The sequence below is a fragment of the Accipiter gentilis genome, chromosome Z, assembly GCF_929443795.1.
Source record: "Accipiter gentilis chromosome Z, bAccGen1.1, whole genome shotgun sequence".
Classification (NCBI taxonomy): domain Eukaryota; kingdom Metazoa; phylum Chordata; class Aves; order Accipitriformes; family Accipitridae; genus Astur; species Astur gentilis.
The window spans coordinates 44,664,307-44,688,758 of NC_064919.1; the positions used below are offsets into that span (position 1 = coordinate 44,664,307).

The 24,452-nt window shown below is 38.2% G+C and overlaps 1 protein-coding gene across 2 annotated transcripts in view; it reads left to right on the top strand.

Annotated features, from left to right (window-relative positions):
- Positions 1–24,452, top strand: part of FRMD3 (FERM domain containing 3) — a 149,245-nt gene that overhangs the window by 83,772 nt on the left and 41,021 nt on the right. For both annotated transcript variants that reach the window (XM_049795031.1, XM_049795032.1), the window contains 4 exons: positions 77–119; positions 9,070–9,148; positions 21,409–21,506; positions 22,734–22,857. In XM_049795031.1, coding sequence (XP_049650988.1) covers positions 77–119; positions 9,070–9,148; positions 21,409–21,506; positions 22,734–22,857 — 344 coding nt within the window. The remainder of the gene's footprint in view (positions 1–76; positions 120–9,069; positions 9,149–21,408; positions 21,507–22,733; positions 22,858–24,452) is intronic.

The window sequence follows — 24,452 nt, forward strand, 5'->3', positions numbered from 1 at the left end:
TACCACATACATCTACAAGCATGTTGCTGTCTGCTGTGGTCTGTATTAACCTCTGCTCTCTGCTTTGCCTTTCCAGCACTGGCTTGAGCCCAACAAGTCCATCTTCAAGCAAATGAAATGTAAGTCTTGAGAGCTCACATTTTTAAACTGCTTTTGAAATGCCCAGAGGTTTTCCTGTGCTTCCATGCAGTAGTTTAGAAAATGCTTCATTTGTTTCTGGTGCAAACAGGACCTTCATGTCCTATCTGGACTCCTAAAAACTCCATGCCACCCTCATTTCACTGTCTCACAGTGCTCTGCACATCAAGAGCTTTTCCTCACTGCTCAAAGCTAGAGCCAGAGGCCAGCTGTTGTGTGTGGGGTCGCAGATCCGGTGCGAAGACTTTTATGATCTGGCTCTCATTTTCAGTCAGACATAATTACCCACTGGGAGATGGCAATAAAATATGGAGCGTGGCAATCTGCTTCTGGGTCTTTCTAGTTTGCTTTCTTTCCATTTCCCCCTTGCTTCCTGGCAATGGAGAGCATTGGTTTGAGATCATTGTTACAGTCCAGCAAACTCAAGTGCTATGGGTTAAGTGGTGACCTCCTGCCTCAGAGAAGTGGAAAATTACAGTTGTTATTTAAAAAAGACTCCTCAAAATAGGAATGTATTATTTTAATTATCTTTTTGAACTGTTATGGTCTGGCTTGTCCTTTCCATTAAATGGATCAACTGTGAAGATTTCTTCAGGAAACAAAACTGCTTTGATACTCAGAAGTTTATTTCCAGCAGTGGAAGACAGTGTTTATTTGGCAGTTCTCGAGACTTGATTTAGGTCATTGGGAGTTGTGTCTTGTTTAATAAAAGCTGTTGTCTATCTCTATAATGAGTTTATGAAATGAAGGAGAATTTTACTCACACACACTTTGCATGCAGCTGTTTTCTGTTTTAAGCGTAAATAAAATGTGTCTTTTGTGTGGAAGATAATATATTTGTTTTAAAAGGTGATGAGGCTTAAGAGATTGTCTAATATGTAAAAACAGTTAATCCTGGGTGTTGGCTGGACTACATAGAATGCTTCAAGAAATTCTTCCATTAATGCAGCAATAGTGTACATATCTTGCAATATGTGTGTACATGTGTATATGAGCACGCACACATATACCTAGCATATTCAGTGTGAACTGTTTATATCTAGTGTTTAGGTCATTGGAGTGTTATCTAGTAAAAGATCGTCAAGCTAAAACTAAGTTGTGCTCCTCTGCAATGCTAGTGAAGGAAGAAAAGAGGGACTGTAATAATTACAAATTATCACTTTCTTCCTTCCGTTGTGTTACCAAAAGTAGAACTGAATTTCCTCAAAGTATCCTCTAATCTGCATTTGTATCACTGCTTTCACCCAACAAAGTGTAAGGGCTCATGAGTCTTGTTGCACTTTGCACAGCAACATATTCAGGAACTCTGCCAACAGATGCACGTAGAGTGTTTTGATTTATTCAAAACAACTCTACCTGCACATAGATGTTGCCTAGATGTGATCAATGGTACTCTGTAAATTGCATAGATGTACTGATGTGATGGTGTCATCAGAGGACTTGTGTGGCTTTTGGGGTAGAATCCTAATCAAAACTGAATTCTGGAAAATGAAGGCATAGCAAAAAAAATAAAATAAAATGCAGCTAGTATGAGGTTATTTATCATGGTGAAAAGGTCTCAACAACAACAACAAAAGAGATTGAGATGCTAATAAAGGTGTTTTGTTATCAGCCTTAGATTTAGGACACAGAAGTAGAATTAACTATGTCATTGGCTTTTCATGAGCAACTTCAGTTTAATACTGGTGTAACCTAACTTTATCTTTTGTCTCAGATGAAGAACTTCAGTTGCTACAAAAACCCTTTAAAGAAACAAAACAAGGAGATATATGTATATATTTTATATATATGTGTGTAGAATCCATGTACATTATGCATAAATATATTTTTTGCTCCCAGAGGTTTCAAGGATGTTTTTGTAAGCATTTCACATCAGGAACCTCTTGATTTATTTTTACAAAAATATTCTATGTTAATGTAGAACACTAAACAATTTCTAAAGGCACACAAGGTTAATTTGTATTTTATCTAAAACTATTCAGTCTACTGTGAAAAGATTTAGACTCAGAAGAAGAAATTACCAATATTTATTTGAAAATCATCACAGTCTCAGGTGACACAAGTGAGGACTGAAATTAGTAGCAGGTGGAAAGTGTAAAAAACTGAAGGTTTCCTTTTTTTTCTCTGCCATTAAGGAATTCAGAAATCAGTGAAATCATCTGTTTTGTAAGAATGGACTTTCATTTCCTCTGATGCAAGAGTAGGTTGTATTAACACTAAAGTTTCAAAATGTTCGAAATTCAGGTGAATGCTCAGTTTACATAGGATTACAGAGCACCTGCATATGTGCAGCAGAATTTGAAAAATGCTGCATGCTTGATCTCAGCTACCATTTATGGGGAACTTCATTTCCCCCCTGCACAGCAACAAGGTTTTCAGTGTATTTATTCGTGCAGCTCAGTATTGACAAATATTTTGAGCAGAAAAGGTATGACTGGGACTCCTGTTCTAATACAAATTTCAGTAGGTACTAGATTTCATGGGCCTCATTAGTACATGAATCACTTAGGCATAATCCCTCTATATAGTCAGGCTGTACAGAAATCACAAAATTGCTTTAAGTTCATGTTTAGTAATACTAAAATAAGATGGAGTCTTCCAAAATATTTTGTATTTTGTCTTGTCACATATGAAACCATATTTAAATGTGTCCTGGTGCAACACAAGAAGAATGAAGGCATGACATCTTTTTTGTCTTAGCATCTACCTTTGCATTTTCCATCTTCACTGAAATGTTTGTGTCATAACATGTTGTGTAAGGTCTAGGTCTGTGCCTCAGCCAACTTTACCACTAATTTTGCCTGAGAGGGGAAATTTTAGTCTCTCAGAAATGCCCTGAACAACTGCCAATCTTGTTTGTACTGGTTGAAGCCAATTGATGGCCGGTGATCAGGAGCTGTGAGCACCATGCTTCCAACAGTGTGTTGAAAAACTCTCAGGAAGGTTGCCTAAGGCAGCTGCATCTTTGTGGTTCTAGATAAAGTCCTTTTAAAACCAGTTTTTCTGTTCTGTTGCATGTTATTCTCTCCCAGATGCTGACAGTAAAGTTCTTCTCCATTTGTCCATCTTACATTTTTTTACTTATTTTTCTGTCTAGGAATGTCTTGGTGTAAATCCTACTGATCACATCAGCACTAATGTTTAACTAAAGAACAGAGTTTTCCCATGTACTTTCCCTCTCTCTTTTTTCTTAATTTTAAAGGTTATTCTGTATAATAAGTACGCAGCTATCCTGTCATGTGCTTTATGGGAAATATCCGACTACATGGGTTTTGTTCTTGATGACAGTGGAACAGAATCTCTTGCTCTGATGTGCAAGTTCAAAATTTACATGTTTTTCTTACTGCCTTGCATGTCAGATGATCTGGGAGAGTAACGCAAAAAGGATGTTCTCCTGTGACAGGCCATTGGAATTTGTTAAGTTAATTTCCTTATCTCTAATCCTGTCATAAAATGTGAAAGCAAATGGAATGAACCAGGGGAAGCAAGAACCCAGAGGCAGAGATGGGTTGTGCAAAACTTTCTAAAGATTCTTAAATCTCAACAAACTTATCAGTTTTCATGTCTCAGTACGAATCTGAAAAAGAGTTTAATCAAATATGAGGTTTATAGATCCATGCACAGTGAAAACAGGAAGTTTTGTGTGATTCTTCAGGCATAAATCTGGATGCTGTATATTCTTTACCTATGATCCTCATGAAGATTTAATAACATGCTTTAAAGCATTGTTATAACCGGTTGATGAAAATCCACCTTGCCCTGTGTTGTCCCATAACTAATTGAGTGCAATGAAGAAGACCCCACAATTTGAGGTTTATGATAGATCAGGTATCTCTTATGCATAAAATAAAAACACTGAGTAGTGTTCTGTCTTAAACATGCTGAGCAAGTGGTATGGATGAACCGCTGATGCATTTGGTAGGGGAAGAGGTATATGGAAACAACAGCATATGTCTTAGGGTTCCCCAAAGATCCTTCTGCAGCATCAGTGAACATGAAGACTGTTTGAGTGTAATGTTTTTGTTTTTTTTTAAAATGATAACTAACTTTTGGTAGGGTAATGTAGTTTGGAGAATATGTAACATCAAGGAGAGACGTAGGAATTTTTCTGCAGTGTTGCATTCCCAGGGCTATGAAGATAAGTTAAACATCCATATTTGGCTTTCAGTGTCCATCTGTACTCTGTGTTTAATCAAAAAACCCAACGCTGCCAGTAAATCTCATTACAGAAGCTAGTATTTGTGCTGGATGAAAAGCAGGTTGTTAAAAACAAATAGGAAACCTTCCCAAAAGTTGCAGCTGAGAATCTTCCCTCCTTGTCCCTCTTTGGTTCGCACTTCTAAAATTTCAGTGAAGTTTTTCACCAGTTTTTAAAAAAATTTTTGGCTTACATAAATATAAATACATAAATATAAATACATAAATATTAATACATAAATTGGGTTTTTTTTCCAATTATCTTTCAATGAAGAAAATGTTAATATGAATGTGCAGTTTTTCTTAGGCTTATCATTCCCTATAAGCTCTTCATCTACACAGAAGACGAATGATTCAGTGGGCTTTGCTTAAAAATGAATGCATGTAGGATTCAGTCCCTTACACATAGGTATCTGTGCCAAGGGGCGCAGCTCCCATATCCCTCTTTGTTCTAGTGAGGATGTTAGAACTTTGATTTTTTAGTTAGGAGATCCTTACTGTTTCAGGTACACTGAATAGTTTGTCTTAGTTAAATGCAACTGAAATAAACCTTAAAAGCATACAATCAGTTGCCTGGAAACCTTCCATCTGTGTGTGTAGTTCCTTCATGAGTGTCTACATCATGACTGGTTGCAGCATTTGATATCATTTAAATAGCTTTATTTGTTCTTTTGCCTTCATCCCTTATGTGCTGTTAGCACATAAACTGGCAAATTAATTGCCCTATTGCAATGGAATTCTCAGTCAATACTATTCTCCATGCTAAAGTCCTTTGAAATTATTGTAATTGTGAATCTTTTTTGGTGAGAAAGCAAAGCCTGTGATGCTAGGGAATTCTGACAAAGCCTTGGGCATTTTGCTATATCAACTGCTCCTTATCTGACAGATAAAGGGCCACTCTGAAAGAAAAGGCCTATAGCTATTATAAAACTGATTATATTGAGACTAGTTTTGTGTTGAAAAAACGTTCTTCTACAAATTGCGTTCTGTTTTGGGAAGGTTTGTTGTTAATGTTTCCACTTTAATGTGTGAGTAAGTGGTAGAAAGTAATTTTGCTTTCAAGGAATTGAGGGATTGTCTGGTTTGACAATCTCATCTCTTGAGCTGATACAATTCGCTGCCTATCTTGCTTTCCACTACAAGACTATAGTGAATGAGAGAATATGAGGGTCTCATGTGTGTTTCTCCAGTGCTGTAAAATCTGTAAGATGAAGGCCTTACTAAGTGTTTACATATCATCAAATGCATTTTTGGAGGAAGCTTAGGCTCATGATCCATTTTAAAATTAAGATGGAGAGGAAAGTGGATAGCTGTCGGGGTTCCCTCCTTCTCCTTTTAAGTATTCATTGTTTGTGGCTGGTTTTCTAACTGGGAAGATGAACAGAAAAAGAGGATCCTGTTTCCTTCTGTAATTGCAGGATACCCTCTTATTTCATCTCCAGAGATGAACTGGATGGAGGGGATCATATTCTTTTTAACATTTCAAATTGCAGGTTGGGATTGTGCCATTCTTGCAGGTGTTGCTGAGAAAGGACCTCTGTTTAGCAGGCTGCAGCAGCCTTGTTTTGTATTGCTTGCTGCACTGCTGAGGAGTAATATTGTTGTAGAAGCTTGAGTCTAGGAAAAGGTTTGCTAAGTAGGCTGCAAACTGCCTTGCTAAACCTCCTGTGTATTCTTTGCATTGGTTGTAGGTGTATGCTTCTGTCACATACTGTCCTTCTGCTGCAAGGGAAACATTTCATACCATAACCTTTACTATTAAGTGAATCTGGGCTATTTTTTAGTGCAGTGTATGCTGTCCTATCCTCGCTATGATACTCTTTGCATATGGGGCAGCTGTTGCTTTTCTGTGGTTACCATAGACTGCCAGAGTGTGGCTCTTCTACTGTAACTCTTTTTTTTTTTTTTTTTTACTTTCTTTCTTTCTTTTTTCCACAGCCAAAGTTTAAATCGTTCCACTGACATCCAAAAATCTGGGTAAAATTCAGTACATTTTTAGGATCTTGCAGTAGGCTTGTACTAGCTAGGGCCTTGCAGAGCCATGCACGAGCTGTTCTTATTTCTACATCCCTATTTCGAGCACAAACTACTTCTAAATCTGTCAGGACATTTAAAAGTTCTTTCTTGCTGAGGAGGAGCTCTAGTGCATTAATACAGGTTGGGTCTTCTATCACGTTTTGTAAGTGGTACTGTATTCTGAAAGTGCAAGTTTTTCTCTCTTGCTTAATTTTAAGAAGCCTATTGGGAAGAGACAAAACCATTTAAAATGACTTATGTTATCTTTTGCCTTGTCCAGGCAACATGACTCCATGCGTTTCTGGATGGCTGTTTTCCTTTCTGGGACACTGAACTCAGTTTACATTCTACTTTGCCTTTACAGGGCAGGGAGGACTTAACAGTGTCCTCTGTTTTGCAGCCTATTTCCAGTCACTGTAAGACAATGCTGCCATCGCATCTAAGATCCTGAAGCCCACAGAAAGTAGTCTGAGTGTTTCTCTTGCCTTCAGAGGGCTTGTACAGATTTGATTAGCTTGAATGTTCAAACCATCCCTAACAAACACTTAAGGCTTTTTTGTCTTTCTCTATTTTCTCTTGTTTGTTTCTGTTTGTTATTGTTTCCTTGCTTTCTTTTTGTCTGTATTTTTAATCTCTCCATTCCCTTGTCTTCTGACATTACTCCTTGTGTCTTAAATGAGTAGTTACTTAAACAAGTAAAAAAATGTGAGTCAGGAGATTTTGTTGAGGCTGACCTTTTTTTAAAAACGTGCAATGTGAGGTCTTGAAAGGGGAAAATATTCCTTCATCTCCAGAAGGAGTTGAACCCACCAAAAGATTCCAACCATAACTAAAGATGTAATGCATTTTTATTTTCTGTTGCTTTTGTACATCACATGGAACTATGTGATATCCAAAGATGTGTTTGTGGAAAACTGCAGCATACAGGTAAACACTGCGGTCAAAATAGCTTGAAAAGTATGATGATTGTTGAACTAATTTCCACATGCAGTTCATACAAGCCAGTGAGCTAGTAAGCTTGAGGAGATGGTACAGTAATATGTTCTGGTAGCTTAGTGATTACTGTTATAGATTACAATAATTAATTCTCGCTTTCACCTGTTCTCTTCCTTCATTTTCCCTGTAATTTTCTTTGCTCTCATCTTCTACCTTCCCTTATTTTCCTCCTGTAAAAGCACCATCTCTTCAAGATTTAGGAAAGTTAGATTGTCTGTGTGCATTGAGTATACATTAAGACTAAGGGACTTTTAAAACTAACTAGAATATTATAGATCTGCCCTTTACTATGAAATAGAAGTTGCATACAAAACAAAACAGAACCGCCAAACCTCAACCTGTGAAAAGTAAGGGTCTATAAATGTTGAGTGCTAGTGTAAATATGCAGAAAGTTAATTCCATAGTTAAATATTTTAATAAAAGGATTATAATTCTGCACTCAGGTCTGTAGGACACTCCCAAATGAGCACAGTGATCACATGTTCCCATTTTGTTTGAAGCCTCAGCTTTCCCTCTACTTATGTCCATCTAAAAATGACCATGCTGGTAAACATTTTGGTAAAGAGGACCCTTGCATGGCTTACTGTGCCGAGGCCCTTGCTGCTTGGACAGCAGTTCTGCCTTGGTGCTTGCTCTAAGCCCATGCTTTCTCTTGCTCTTAGCAGCAGGCCAGCCAGTTACCATGGCTTGTGTAATATAAGTGGGTTTTTTCCCCACACCATTTACCTTTTGAAGATGCGGTATTTTCCTTCTTACTTCGAACCGGAATTTAAAACAAGAATATTACCTGGCTACATATAGCTCTGAGGGCTCTGCCTACCTGTGTATTGTGCCTGATGTGATATATTTAAGCCTTCTACTTGGTTTCACATGTCTTTTATCCTAACATGATTATCACAAGATGCCTCTTTGATTAGAATAATAGTCTTCAATTTGCTGTCCCTTCTCTAATCACTGAAAGATCAACTGGCTTAGGATTAGGTAGTATCTTGAATGCTATCAAAGATACAACAGTGGTATATAAAGCTGTGTTCATTAATGTAAAACTGAGAGGCACTGATTGCAGAATTGAAATGATTCCTGTTACTCCAATTTTCTTTTTCTTTCTTTCTTTCTTTTTCTTTCTTTCTTTCTTTCCTTCTTTCTTTCTTTGTGTTGAGAAGTGAAAGTATTGTACTTAAGGCCTGGTATTTATACCATAGCTCAGGAGTAGGTGATGTAGTCTTATTAAATACAGGAAACAGAAACAGTTCTGTTGTCTCTAGCTTCATTAGCTAAATTTAATGGATGGTTTTTTTCCATTTTGTAGTCTAGGATTTATCATTATCAGGAATAACAAATATACATAACACCTTTGTATCTCATTGTGACAAGATGCAATTGGTTCCTGTTTATGAATTGCCAAAAAAAAAAAAAAAAGGAGCAGCCTAAATGTGTTTTGTACTTCTTGGATCAAGCAATACATCTTGTGAGATGCAAAACTGTTTATAAAATGATTTGCCTATGTTAGCTGTATTTTGCACGTGCTTTGGCCTTCTTTGTCATATGATCTATTCCTTTTATATGTATATATAATTTTATTGGTTTTGTTTGAATCCCTGCCTGATGCTTCAGAGCTAACCATCACACAGGCTACAAGTCTCTTGGAGGCCACTCCTTCAGAGTGGCTGAGGCAATGTTTGTTTGCTACTGTTCTCATGCTTTTTCTTTGTAATGTTTCAGCTCATCCACCATATACCATGTGCTTTAGAGTGAAATTCTACCCACATGAACCCTTGAAGATTAAAGAAGAGCTCACCAGGTATTTTTTTTGTTTGTTTGTCTGTGCATTTAATGTATATCATTAAGTTCAAAATAAGACAGTTTATTGTGTAGGGTAGGCTTCTCACTATTTCTGCTAAAACACTAGAGTAGACAGACATCTGCACTACTGATAGCTGTTTTATGTATTGTGATACCTATAGATTTTTAAAAGCAGTTTAAGGGGACTTTTCTATAACAGACATAGAAGTAGTGATATTGTTGAAGAACTTTCAGAATGAGAAGCAGTGATCAAGTGACTGGGCAAGGATTATCCTGACTCTTCCCCTGGCAAGGATTGTAGTCTTGAGTAATTTTCTTTTGTGTTTTAGTTTTTCTTTTTTTTTTTCTGTGAAATAATCTGTGAAGTTTAATTCAGTAATGGCTCTAACTCTCTCAAAAGGAATGTGTATAGTCTCACCGAATTTTCTCGTGTGTGTCTTTAGGACCACAAACAAGATGATAGTATTTTTAAAGTACTGATAGACCTTTAGCAAACTGACATAAATGTGCAATATATTTATGTTTTTAAAGGACAGCTACTCTGGAGGTTAAGATATCTTGTTGATTACACCAGAGTTTTCTAGCTTATGCTGTGAAAACAGCTGTGCAACAGATCAGTCATACTTAATGAATGGGACTTTCGTCCTTCCTCGTAGCCATTCTGAACATTCTGTTGCTCTGGGTATTTTTCAAGGAATGTACTTTGGGGGAAAAATGTAGGAAAGTAACAGCTCTTTTGACCTCTGCACCAGCTGTGCAGGACTATATGTACACCTTACTGCGTTGTAGTTAGCAGGTCACACCGCTGACTAATAGTTGCATGCTGCAGAAGCATGGAGCGCCTGAGAACTTGTTGCCTTGAGTTCTTGATTGATGCTTTCCCCAAGCCCTGAAAATTCTTACGCTCACAAGTCACTTCATGAATGGGAGTGATCCCATTATCCCATGTCTCATACTGAAAGTTTCAGGAACAGCTTGCATTTGCTGAATGGTAAGTTTATAGTTTGTATAGAGCAGCTGGAACATACGGTTCATATTATAGCTGTTTATCTTGGGTGAAATATTGAAATTGTTTAGCTGAGTGAACAGGTTGTAAACCAGGAAGTCAAGGGATTTTCACTATTTGTTAGTGTTTGTCCTTGGATGAATGTTTTACTTTTTATGAGCCAGAGTATAAACTTTGTATAGACTTTCCTCACTCAACAGCCTTAATTAATTGATTTTTTTTTAACTACTTGGACACCCTCCCAGAAGAAGTGTTATCGAAATGCAAAGCACCTAGAATTAGCTCACTGAAGTGTATTGTGCTTTCAGTATGTTTGAGGCTTTGCTGGAACATTTCAAATAAATTTTTAAAGTCAAGCTACTGTATGAAAAATGTTTTACGGTCTTTTGTTAAAACTAATCCTATTAAGACCTTAAAGAGGAGAAATAATTTCTCTTTTCTTATGTCCACCTTGTGCACATGACACCTTTTTGTACCTGATCAGCTTTATAGTTTCCCAATGTTGCTATTTGGGAAGCTTTGCTTTGTCTGTGCCCAGGTCTCCTACACAATAACAAAGTATAGGAAATGCTCCTGAAATAAGCAAGTGAAGTGTAGTCATGTTACTTGCCTCTGAGAATTTGCTTTACCATCTAAAGCAGAAGGTCAGCTTCAAGGTGATGCTCTGAATTGGCTTGAGTTGTTTTTTTCCTTGAATTGCAATGATTGGTGAAATTGAAGAAGAAAAATGTCCATTAGTATTTGACAGAGGGCAGTCATGAATCCTTGGTAGCTAGTTGGCTCTTTGGTAGGTTTTTTGTTGTTTGTTTGTTTTTTATCCTTAGCTCTGCTCAGTCTGTTCACTGGACAATCACATTTGTAGCAGTGTGTGCTTAAGATGATTTGAAAATGAAATAATATTGTCACCCTTTGACATAAAAGCCATCTGTACTTCATAGCTGTATATACAGTCAGCTGAGTCAGTAATACTGCTTTGCATTTCTGCTGCTCTGTGTCTAATGCATGTCACAGAGCTATTCTCTTGCTTCTTCGACTGGGTAGAGAAATCTGACAGGCGTCAGTAGTCCCCATTTAGGTAATGAAATTAAGATACAGTAGGACATCCAGTCACATTGTCACACTACTCTTTGGTTCAGAATATTAATTAACCCTGTCTAAATCCCCCATGTGGATTATTGTCGATGCAGTCTTTGTAAAAGCTTTATAGGAATAAATCTTTAATGAAGCACCTTAGAGACACCAAAGAGACATAAAGATGTTAAAAAGAGCTGTTTTTTCTGCTCTTCCACAGCAATATCTGATGTAAAAAAAAATTTAAAAAAAATCATCTGTTCAGTACATGAAACTGTGTGTGTATGGGGTAAATTTTTTGATTTCATGAAAAAAGTATAACATGGATAGAAATACTATTCAGGATTTAGATATCAGTTGCAGGAAGAAAATTGAGTACTTGTCATCTGAGATCACTGCTGCTTCATTTCTATCCTACCTTTGATAGAGTAGGTGGGACTGTTATCCCTGAGTTAGCCTGTGGTTTTACGGGTGGAACTATTTTCAGGAAATTACGTTGGAGAATGACATAGCTGAAGTTATCCCTCTGTCTATGATATTATAGAAAATAACCCTTGTAAGAGCCTGAAAATGTGTGTACACCATGTGTTCAGAGGCCAGGAGTGCCTGGGGCAAAGGTTCAAGCCACGTGCTTGTCTGTCACTGCATTTCGTTCCACTGTTAAGGATGCCTGTGAATATTGTCAGTCACATTGTACCATTCCAGCGGCTTACTTTCATCTTTTCTCATTTTAATTAACGATTGCTTCCACAGCTATTATTTTGAAATAAAATCAGTGCCTGCCTCTGGATGTTACGGCACTTTGAGATATTATTGCTAAATAAGAAATTCTGTGGACTCAGGACAAAATTTCTGCCTCTCACCACAGCAGGAGGTGCTGTGTGGTCCATGATCGCTATTTTCTCTAGAGTCAGCTGGCATTAGGACTGTAATTCAGAATTTAACTTCAGTGGCCAGGGGATTGTTGCCTTGAGGTCCCTTGTTTCTGTAATAACAGACTACCTGAAACCTGACTTGTCAGCAAAGCCCAAATCTTAATGCACTTCAATGCTTAACCTTCTTAACTCAGCTCCTTAACTTGTGTCAACATGGATTTAGAAGATCTGTCCTTATTTTTGGAAATACTGCTTCCTCAGTGGGGCAGTGAGGCCATACATGTTTAAAATGCATTTGAGAAAGATTAAAGACACACTTTTTCTTTTCAATAGTTAAACTAATCAGGCATTTTTTCCAATGCCTTCTAAAAAAATTGTGAGGAGAAAGTGGCAAGGACTTAACTTATTTTGCTCAAGTGATTGGGGCTCTGAATTTATTTCAGGTGCACTGGAGGCTCAGCAGGTTGCAACACAAACTGAATATGGATTTTTGAACAGTTTGTGTAATCTTTTAAACAGAGGAAAGTGCTCAACCTTACTAGAAGAGTGATGTTCTTCTATAGTGTGGCCATCTCTGATGGTTTGACTTCTGCTTCATGTGTAGTATGTGGAGGACATCCGACTTTTCTGAATGGTACATCTGTGGCTTTCTAGATCTGATTGTCTAGCACTTATAGGTGACATGAAGTCAAAACAAAGAACTTCACTTTCAGAAAACAGTGTTTAGCTGGCTTCACTGAGCATCCCTAATGGGAGTAATAACTACTAGTTTTTAATTAGGCAATAGTAACATGACAAGCAGGTCCTCACAACTCCCTTGTTCCCTGCCATGCATACCTGTAAAACATAATTTCAGTTTCTTTACTTGTTAAATCAGCATCTGCTCTGCAGCCTGTTTTCTGGCTGACACTACGCAGGATTGGGGTAGAGGCCTTGAATACATACTTTTTCAATATTACTGCTGATTTTCTTTTCTCCTAATTTTCTGTTTTTCCCATCTTTTTTGTGCCTTCCAGTTGTTTTTCCAGGTAGCATGACAGGCTTGATGTTGAGAGAGGGTTTTCTTTAGCTATGTGCACGGAATGATGTGCAGAAAAAAGGATATTCCAGAGTTCACTACGATGGTCAAGATTATTCTGCTGGCGTGGCATGCAAAGATATATAATATATATTATTGCCATAAAGGAAGTTGTAACGACAGAGGTCATTCAATCCACAGTACACACAGCATGCCACTACACTGTCTGGAAAGCACAGATATTTTTGCTCTGTGCCTCTCTTCGCTATTCTTTGATCACAGGTCAGAGCCCTGGGAGGGTCCAGAACTGACAAAGCCTGAGATGCTGCATGTGAACAGAATGGGAACAATCAAGGGACTGTGAACAGATGGATCCAAAGACCAGTCATACTTCAGCACAGATTTTTACTATGTTATTTCTTTTCAGTGTTCTTGTCTAGGTAGTAAATAAATCAGTATTTGTTCTTTCTTATGTAATAAAGCAGTCCCAGGCCTCATGCCTTCTTATCTCCAAATCCCTACATTATACTGTGTATGTATAATTAAAATGAGAGAATATAAAGTCCTCTGAGGTCCCAAAAGAATGATCTAAAATGCTACAGATAATACTGTATCAGCAGTAATCCATGATTATTGTAGAAAAAACAAACCTGGAAGAGGGCACGAGTGAGTAGCTGGCAGAATTAACCAAAGATGGATTATTTCAATTAGCTTTCATCATGTCTTTTTCCTAATCCATATTTCCTAATCCAAGAAGCAGTTCTTCAGTCACTAGGCTGTCATAAAACAGTGTAATGAGTACTTTCATACAAGAAAAGCAGATAAAAAATGTTTAACTGGAAATCATATAGAATGACAAAGTCTTGGGGTATGTAATCATGGCAAATTCAAGAGCCCTGAGTGAGCTAGCTTGGGTGAGGAAGAACAATACAGCTGCATGCATGCAGTGCTTGACAAGTCCTGTCTCAAATAGCTGTACTTCATATTGCCTTGTACTGGAAAAGCCTGGTGCTTTTCCCTCCAGAAGTAAGAGGCCAGTTGAGGCTGGTTGTGCTCCAGCTGGTTGTTAATGCTTGAATACCAAATAATTTATTTGCAAGTTGAAAAGTCTTGCAATATGTTCATCCTTCCAAGGGTGGGCCAATATGAGGTGGGCCTGTGCTGCTGAAGCCTGTTCCAGGCATCATTTAGGAATATCTCTGCCTCTCTGGGTACCCTGTCCTGCTTTTCTTGAGATGTGCAATGGTGTCTATGTTTTGATGCCTCTGCAAGTTCACTTGTCTGTTTGGCTTTCTTGAGGCCGTATTGGCAGTTGGCAAGTGAGTTTATAGTTCTGACAGTATTGGACTCACAATCAGATTGAATAGCATAGGTCTTAAACATGAATGAGAGTCGTTAGTAAGAGCACTTAGTGCTGGCAGGCTTGCAGATAACATTCAGGTCAGAGAAAAAAATTACCCAGGAGAGTCCTGGATTTTTTGGTGGACCTTGTGCCTGTAGGAGAAGGAGACCTTACATGTTCAGAGGTTCTCGTGTGGTCCTCTGAGTGGAAGGCAGGAGGGCTGAGAAGATGCTGTTCAGTTGTGGAAGTTTGCAGAGGAGAACCTATTCCTGTGCTGTGGTGGGGCTTTTGTGTACCCAGTATCCAAAACAAAGCTTGTTCCTTACCACTCCCTTGTCCTCTTTATTCATCGATGAAATGAATTCTTGTGTAGCAATAAAGCTTTTTTTCCCCCTGTAGCCAGTACTGTCAAGCAGGTGGCTGGCATGGTAATTTTTCACGCTTTTCCCTTTTCCCAAGGAAAGACCGTACACTGTAATGCAGGCGCTGGCCAGCTCCAAAGCCAGGAGGACAAGCCCACATATTGCTAGATCTAAGTGGCAGCTGTCATCCTGACCACAGATTGAGACATTTGAGATTACTGGAAAGCTGTTATTCAAGTGACCTTCCCACTCGCAACCCAGGGCAGAAAATGGACAATTTCTTTCTGAAGAAATAGTTTTGGTGTTTTGGTTTGTTGTTTGTTTGTTTGTTTTGTTTTTTAATACTGTGGATACAGAGCTTCTCTGATGATTTTGGCAATCTAGGAGGGACATAGATTCGGGATGGAGTTATGGGGTGCTGCTACTTTCATAATGTTTGAATCCTTAGCATTAGTACTTCTTTCTAGAAGGCATAGAACAAGGAGGGTGGTTCTTCCTACAGGTGCCTGTTAACACGGAAGACGGTCATGCAGTTTCACAAATATGTTAACAAAGTAGTTCCTACTACTTTTGGTGTTAGATATTTCAAGAGAAATAGATTTTTCTTTTTTTCTGTGTTTGAATGAAGATTATGTTTTGAAGTCATGATGGCTATGCCCCTAGTTCCTAATTCCTCTGCCAGAATTTGGCTTATGACTGATTAGGTGGATTGATAGGGCAACTGCTGTACTAATATCACTGTGGTGTGCTTACTGCCATGTGTATCTGTTTTACAAATGCTGTGATGGGTTTAAAGCCACGCTAGTATGAACAAAACTTTCATATTCTTCCAGAAAAACAAGAAAACAAATAGATTATCTTCCCCTCACCCAAATTCACTAAAAGGTTTCTTGAATTATTGTATTAGGAATTTTAACAATTACTTACTGGCTTGTTCATTTTAGTAGTATTTGCTGGATCTGTTGCTCATGAATTTGTGCTTTTTTTGGACTTAGTAATACCATTTTTCTTCACAGCCTTCTGAGGTAGTTAGTTCACTACCTGCTGTGTAAGGTACTTTCTTTTGTCTGCCTTAAGCAATTTCCTGATTTCACTGACTTCCCCCTAGGTCTACTATTGCAGGATTCAGGGGATAGCAGTTCTGTGTTTGCCTTTCCCACTACCCTCAAGATTTCATAAGACTCACTCTTATTCCACCTCAGCCACCGTCTCTCCTTGTAAGGGCAGCTCTATCCTCTCACTCATTTTAGTTCTTCTCTGTATCAAGCTCAGCTATGTCTTAGGATGCAGAGGCTACTGCTAGGTAAAATGTTCAAGAAGTGATTATACCAAGGCTTTAAAGAGTGGCAAAATGCCCCTCTGTCTTGTTCACAATATCTTTCCTGATGATGCTGAACATTTTATTGGCTTTTTCGGCTGCTGCTGTACCCAGACTTGATGATTTTAGAGACCTGTCCGTGATGATTCCCAGATTTTTCTGTCAACTCTGTGTTTTATCGGTAGCTATTAGAGTGATGGCTTTTCTTGAAATTATAAGATATCAAAATACTTCTTAAATATTAGTAAATAGACAAACTATATTTTTAGAAAATATAATTATTTTTTTCTGTTAGCCTTTTTATCTAGGTGGCACTGTAAAGCATAGAAAAGTTGTTGTCTTAGTTGTGGTATTACATACTAGCATGTAGTAGTTAATGTTTAGGTTAGAGTTATAGACTCTGGCAGGAAACTAGTGCTCCTGCAGAGTTCTTGATGATATCTACAGTAAAGACAGGATGCAAAGTTAATGTCCAGAATAATATACATAAAGAACTCATAAATTCTACTGGGGGAGGAGGACCTCCAATCCAGGAATATTGTAAACACGGTCATTTGCCCTCTGCTACTCTGCACCTGAGTATGCACAGTAGCATGGGAAAGAGCAGTGCAGTCAAAGTCAGACACCAAGCTGAGATAACAGTTTTTGAAACATTGCTGGATATCTCAAGGTGACCGTGTGTGTCAGCTGGAAAGGCTGCGACAACACTGGGAGAAATACGTTACTGGAATAAAATGAGTGAAGTTACTTGAATACAAGGAAAAACCACTACAGGGACAAACCACAAAGTTTGGCTGTGGGAAAGCTTTCCTGCCTCATCGAACATCTTAAAATAGATAAATAAATTGTGTGTTAAGCAGTTAGCAACATGGTCTCTGGGGGTCATGAAGCCTGCTTAAAAACAATAATAGATATTGCTGACCCTTCATCTGCAGTTGCGGGAAGGGCTTGGCTAACCTGGAGTTGAGTCATCTGTATTGCAAACAGATAATAGATGGAAAAGAGTTTATTCCAATGACAGACACTTATGAGCATAAGCGCTGAAGCATACATTTACTAGCTTGCTGGTAAGCTTGAGTACTTAGGGCTGTAAATCAGGCTATAAAGTTGTGCCAGGGCTTGGAAAGAACAGCTGTGGTAGAAGTACATGAGAAGCAGCAAAATTAGATCTGATTTTGCAAGTTATTTCTGTAAGTATAGGCAATTTTCAGTACATGCAAAAACCTTACTGAATTCAGGAGTCAGGTACGAATTCATAGGTCTTTGCTGACCTGGGACAGAACGTACTTTATCAGGATTATAGGAAGTTCTGAGGTTGAGCCAAACTTTGTCAAAGCTTGCAATGTTGGCTTCCAGTGCAAAGTGCACATATCTCCTTCATTTAAAAAAACTCCTTAATGTCTTAGTCTTGTTCCAGGCTGGCCTTCTTGCTTTGAAGATTAATAGCATCCTATGCAGCTTGCTGTGTGTGTGGTCTCTGAAAAACACATTCAGACTCTCTGGTTCTGCTCTGCATGGGTATTCCCCTGCCCTTCTTATGAGTGCAAGTGCTTCCTTTGTGTCCCAGCTAAGAATTTCTCGTCTCTACTGGGAACTGTGGTGTGTGCCTCTTTTCCCCTCTTGACTGCTGCCATCTGTCTTGGAGATGTTTCTTTTTTTCTTCTTCTTCTTTTTTTTTTTTTTTCCTTCTTTTTTTTTCTTTTCTTTGTTTTTTTTTTTCTTTTCCTTTTTTTTCCTCTTTTTTTTTTTTTTCTCTTTTTTTTTTTCTCAGAAGTGAAATAATTCTTTGAAAGTGCGATTTTGAACTATTTGATTAAGGATTTCAATGGTCAAATGCATGCAGCAACTCAGTAGCACAGAACCTTAGTGACAGAAAAAATACACGACAGTATTTTTATTTTAAAAATTATTAGTGTAATAGAAAGGTACAGGAACAATTTAAGAGACACCCCCTGCCCCCAAACAGCCAATGAAACACTGCAACAACAAAGCCCTTCCACATAAGGGAGGAAAACCAGTGCTTTTTCCTCAGACTAGCAAGTGCTAGGGATTATATATTTTAAAGCAAAGGCAGATGAATAACATCTATGGCCCACATTTGTGACAGAAGCTAGCCTACGTGATGGCTTGTGTTCAGCTCTGTCATCCCAGGATGATCACTGGGAAGAAATCAGCTCTGAGGCACAAATGTTCTTTTCCCTAAAATTATGTCTTATGTGCTGTTTTTGTTACATATCCTCTGCTTACTCTTATTTATTTTCTGTTAACATACCTATCAGCGAAAACTGAATAAGTGTTTGTGTTTTCCCAGTTGTTACAGAAAAGAAGTATTTCCTGGTGTGTTAGGGAGACAAGACAATGAAAAATGTGTTACCCTGAAGTTATGGGAAAATTGTAATGGAAATTTTCTGCAATTTTTTAATTCTGATTTTTTAAAAAAAATTCTGAACAACTTGCAGAGCTAGTGATTTAGCTGGAGGGAATGGATAATAATACATTTTTATTAGCTTCATGTAATTGACAAAAGTGCATATATTGACAATTTAGATTGAAAGAGTATATTTATTTTTTATTGTAATGAAACTAACTTTGTGGGGTATTTTTTTGACAAATTTTGGTAGTTTCACATTGCAAACAGGCTTAAGCAAGAAACTAGTATAAAACCTATATTTATTCCTGTTTGGTTTCTTTCTGGGGAAAATAAACCCATGCATTTCTTGTTTAAGATTAGCTCAGATAACTGAGACTATCATGGCTGAAGAAATTTAATAACCACATTGAGGATCTTTGTTCCTGGTCAGCAACAAACTATTTGCCTAGAAATGCCACAAGTATGCACACTTCCACCCAAACTCCCATGTTAATCTATATAGAATTTTAGTGGAATGTATAGAAATTAGTTTTTGCCCTCATCCTGAGGGGTTTCTGTTGATGCTGCTGTTGTGTTTGATCCTAAGTGCCAGTGTAGTATCTTAGTGACCCATCACAAACTGTTGTATTTATGGCTGTCCCCCTGTATTAAAAAAAATGGGTTTGAATTCTACTGAATTCATGTATTTGTGTTTTCAGGTTTATTCTCACAAAATAACCAGATTCTGGGTGAGGAGGGGGACTCCCTGCCATCTCACTTCAGGGCTCTAACTTGTGATTTCTTTCATAGCATTTGAGAGAGACAGAGAGGCTGCCTGACTCTTGAATAGGTGCTTTGAGTCAATTCGTGAAGATACTCCATATTCCCTGGAGATAATAGCTTGTAATAGATGGTCACAGTAGGCAGCATTGGCACCTGATCCTGTTACATGGGAAATAATTTCCTGCAAAACTGTTTTTTCTTCTTGTAAATACCAAAATATTAATGGAAAAGTAACTGTTCATAGTGTTTGCTTCCATCTGTACAGCTGGAGAGTCAGACCTGGCACAGTCCTGAGACTTCAGATTCTTAGTTCTCACCTCAGCCTCATGTCTGCAAATGTAGGTCAGGACCAGTGGGTTAATATGCTTTTCTGGATGCCTATTTACTTTTGTATCTCATTATAGTAATTTTCAAACTCAGAAACTACCAATGTGCAGTGTGGTTGAAGATCTGTTGACCTTACAGCTCATCTAACAAGCCATGCTGTGAAATCCAGGGATGCCCTTTCACAGGTGGCTTCTTTAGCATTTCTTAAAAGGTGAACTCAGTTTGGCCTCAAGCTAATGGTCACTCTGGAGAACGACAAGCCAATTTTTCACCCTGGAAAAATTTACCAAAAGTTTTAGGATGGGGACTGCTAATTTGCCCAAGTTACATATGGAATCTGCATCAGTATACTGAGCTTTTTCCAGTAGGTTGTCATTGCGATTGAGAATTTTTACTGCATCTCACTGAGACCGTTGGTTCATCCTGATGCAGTTCTCCTCTGGGAACTACTTGTATTGTAGCAGTACCAAATTGTGGAAGTGAATTTGTGGGCTGTTACTGGACACTGATTACAGGGAAAAAAAACGGGTTGCAAAATAAAAAAAAGGCCTTGATGGGCAAGGTCCCTGTAGAAACTTATAATACTGTAATGCAGTGAAAGAATGTGTTCAAAATAAGAACAAATTCCTTTTCTCAGTGGTAACTGTCTCCTATTTACATAGCATTTAGGAACAATCCAAGGAAAGGAGGAAAATTTCTCTTGCCCTTCAGATAATGCTTCCAGTCTTGCTCAAATCCAGAAGTCCCTGTAAGCTTCAGACAAGATACTTGGTGCAGGAGCTCACAGTACACACAGAACTGAGTAACTTGGGCAAAACATGTCTGACATCAGTGTTATTCATAGAGCACGTTTTTATTGGCTACACTGCAGCTCAGGGTTGGAGAGGACTGGCAGCATCAGGCAGTGTCCTGACGGTCTCCAGAAGCCACTGGGTCTGATAGCACCCTCCAGATAGTTGACTTTATCTGGCTAAAGCAATGCTTAAATGCTTTATTTTCCCAGAGGGGTGAAGCTGCTGAATGGTGCAGCTGTAACCAGCCAGGTGGCTGGGAAAGGAGCTGCCAGTGAGTCACTGGGCTGTGAGTTGGTCCATCTCTGGGAGGATGCTCTCTGGGGGAGAAAGCAAAAGAGAAAGTGACGGCCTGCAGCTTCATCTCTCCTCTTGCTGTTAGAAATAATGCTGCTCTGTGGTAGAAGGTGGAGGGCAGATAGAAGGAGCCTTTTGTTTTCTTCTCCCCAGTTCTTCTGGAGGAAGAACAGAGCTCTGAGAGGAATGGGAGAGGTTCCCCCCAGGCAAGTCCCCTTTGCCTGCTGCCCCGCTAGGCCTCAGGGAGTTGCTTTTGCCTCAAAGCTTCATCTAGGATTCTTGGCAGATTAAAAAAGAAAAGGAAAGAAATCCTCTCTGCTGTGGTCAATGTGCTGTTTTGTCCACAGCAATAGAGAGGTTTCCTTGTGTAAACCTGTAATTAATGAGAGGTGGTGTGCTGAAACAGACTGACACTACTCTAATTTATTTCACGTTACTAATGAGCATTGTAACAGCTGTACATTTTAAATAAACTACTCTCCAAGCTATCTCTTCGTGGGTTTTTGTTAATTCTGCTGTCATTATTTCATTGTTATTGAGCAAAATCTCTTGTCTTACATCTAGTTTTTCCTGTGGTTGCACTTTGCCTCTTTTTCCTGCCATTTAAGGTAGCAAGAGAGAGATCCAGAATAGTTGCACAGCTCGTTTCACACCAATAAGTTAAATCTGTTACAAAAAGATGCCACATAGTTTCCTGATTTTTTAAATTATATTTCAGATACCTCTTATATCTACAAATAAAAAGGGACATTTTCCATGGCCGCTTGCTGTGTTCTTTTTCTGATGCTGCCTACCTGGGTGCCTGTATTGTCCAAGGTAAGTACAAGCAGCAGGCTTTTTCAAATACTTAACTGATAGGTGTGCTCAGTATAAAAAGAAACTCAGAACTGTTGTGGGAGTATAGCTAGCAGTAACGTATGGGGTTTTTTTAGTTGTACTGTTTCTCCGCATTGACATGCACTGTAAAGTGTTTTAAGTAATTCAGCCATTTAGCCAACTAAACCCAAACTGGAACTTAAAAAAGATAATTCAAAACAACGGGTTGTCTTAGCATTTATGTGAAAGCATCAATGTTAGATTCCAGTTATAAACAAAGCAAAATTCTGTTCTGAATCCTGAATGTAAATGTAGCCTATTCCATTTGACCTAAGCAAGAAAAAGTGTCATTCAGTGCCCTTTCTTATGGTAAAGAAGACTTGTGTGATGACGGAATCTCTGGCAAAAACAGTAGATGTAATTCAAGGATAAAGGTGTCATCCCACCCCACCCCATCACCCCCCCCTTCTTTTTTTCTCATCCTCTCCCTCTCCCTCATTTTCTTAGGGCTAAATTCAGGTATAGGTCTTGGACTGCACACAGAGAAATAGTTAGCTAGATGTCTGATTAGTGATGTCATGTGTGGAAGTCCACTTCATTCTGCCTTAATGTGAATGAAACTCTTAATGCAATATAAGGGAGCATATCCAAACTAAGATTGAGTTTAGACCTTATTAAAAGAGACTTATTTGGAAAATTAAAACACCAAATGCCATGTTTGGGTGCCTAAGTGATGCATGTTTTAGAAGAGGAATCAAATACTGTGGGCCACCTTAAATAATGTTACAGCCTGTGTTTCCCTGCTAGAACAGAATTAAACCAGTCCATATCAGTGAGGATAAATTAGTGTAGAAAAGAGGAGAATATGGAGTGCATTGTTTCAGTTCTGTCTGGTGCCAGAATGACAGGTACTCAAAGGGTGAACATTACCTACACCTCTGTTTTACAGAGCATGTTTCTGCCACAGAAAATAGTTTAGAATTGCTAATTACTGCTGCAGTTAATAAACCATGAACTTCCCTTGAAACTCATTAATTGCAGTTGCAGTTACAAGGATTTTGTTGTTCAGTTAACTATCAATTCTTCAATGTAATGTACTTGACAGATGCTGGATTCTTACCTATCATGGAAGTACCTTGAATTACACTGTATTTACTGACTATTTCCTTATTAACTAATATTGCAATTGAATTTTTCTGTTTTGTTTTGTATTTTGGATCTGTTTAGCTGAGCTTGGTGATTATGATCCTGATGAACACCCAGAGAATTACATCAGCGACTTTAAGATTTTTCCCAAGCAGTCACAAAAGCTCGAGAAGAAAATAGCTGAAATGCATAAAAATGAACTCAGGTAATTTAGAATGCTGTTTGGTAAAAAGACAGCTAAGAAATACTTTTATCTGTTTCCATACAGTGTATGTTAATTTAGGAGGGTTTGTTCCTTGGATTATAATAGATGCTCTACCAATATACTGTCTAATATGCTGTATTTGAAAATGCGGTTTCAGCTTAGTGGGTTTTCTTTTCCTGTAAACCTTCATTAATCATAGCTGATTCCTGCTTGTGTGCTGGTAATTTAGACTGAATTCATTTGAAATGCAGGTCTGGTTAGAGGGAGTGGCTCACATCATGAGAGCTGCTCTGGTTGATTAGTGGAATGACATCTTTCATTTAGGGATGACACTTATGCCTTTCGCTGTGAAATTCCTGTATGTACTGCAGTTATAAAATTCTTGATAGATATTGACCTGACTGAAACTGTAATTAAGTTATTGTATCTGTAGGTTGTTTACATAGTGGTGGATTGCACAGAAATGTATTTAAATAACTTCTTTGGAAGACTAAGGAGGTGAGGTTCAGAAATCTGCATGCTCTTTTTCTGTCCTAAACTTTTAATAGTGTGACAAAGAGGAATGGAGATAGACTAATGAGTCTTTTGGTTTCAAAGTTGAAGGTGTTCCTGAAGAACAGTGTTTCAGGAGAGAAGTAGCAGTGAGTTGTGCAACTCTACCCTCTTCAGGATTGTCAGCGAATGACATGCACAGTCGTCGTGACGGTAGCTTGCATGATGCCCCAGTCATTTCGCTCAGCTGAGGATAGTCCTCGGAAAACTTGGAAAGGGATAGGATATGCAGAAAATCAAATGAAAGCTACATAAAGTAGAAGAACAATTTTTATCCAAAGATTACAAGGCTCTTTGCACTTGCTTAAACCCCCTGTGTTTTGTTTTCATATTGAAGTACAAGTAAATGCTCTGCTTAAGTATATGAATAGTGTTTATACACTATTCAATACAACACAAAAATTAGGTTGTGAGACACCAAATTCCTGGGGGGAAAATAAGAAAATGAAGAATTCCTTTTCAGAGGGATTAAAGCTTAAAACACTTCTTTTTTTCAGAAGCCTATCAAATACGTTGTTCAACTGAAGTTCAACATTCATGACCATAATCTTGCCAATATTAATGCGTCTTCTCTTTTTTTTGCTTCATGAAACCTATATACTTTGTCTATATTTCTTTCAGTGAAATAACCTTTTGAATGGCACAGCTACATCTAATATTTTTAGAGTGGTCCAGGCTGCACTTTACACTGACCCATAGAAGCAGCCTTTTAAAAAAGAAAACAGAATTTCTCTTACTTTCAGTATTGTCCTATACAGTGGCTGCAGATTTCCAAAGGATAAATCGAACCCTTTAAAAACAAGATCTTTCATCAATTCAGCCAAGGTGCAATTGGAAAGATTTTGATCAATTCAGTCTTTCAAGAACAGGCTAGTCCTTTATTTAAAGTTAGGAGAAGGGAAGGAAGGGTGGTTAGCCAAAGCTGATGGTTTTTGTATTTCATAGCCCTGGGAGAGAGGTATTTTTCTGTGTTGCTTTTTTCCCGTGTGCATAATTCTGCCCATCCATTGTGAATTTAATCTCCTAGTTCCTTTATTGTGAAT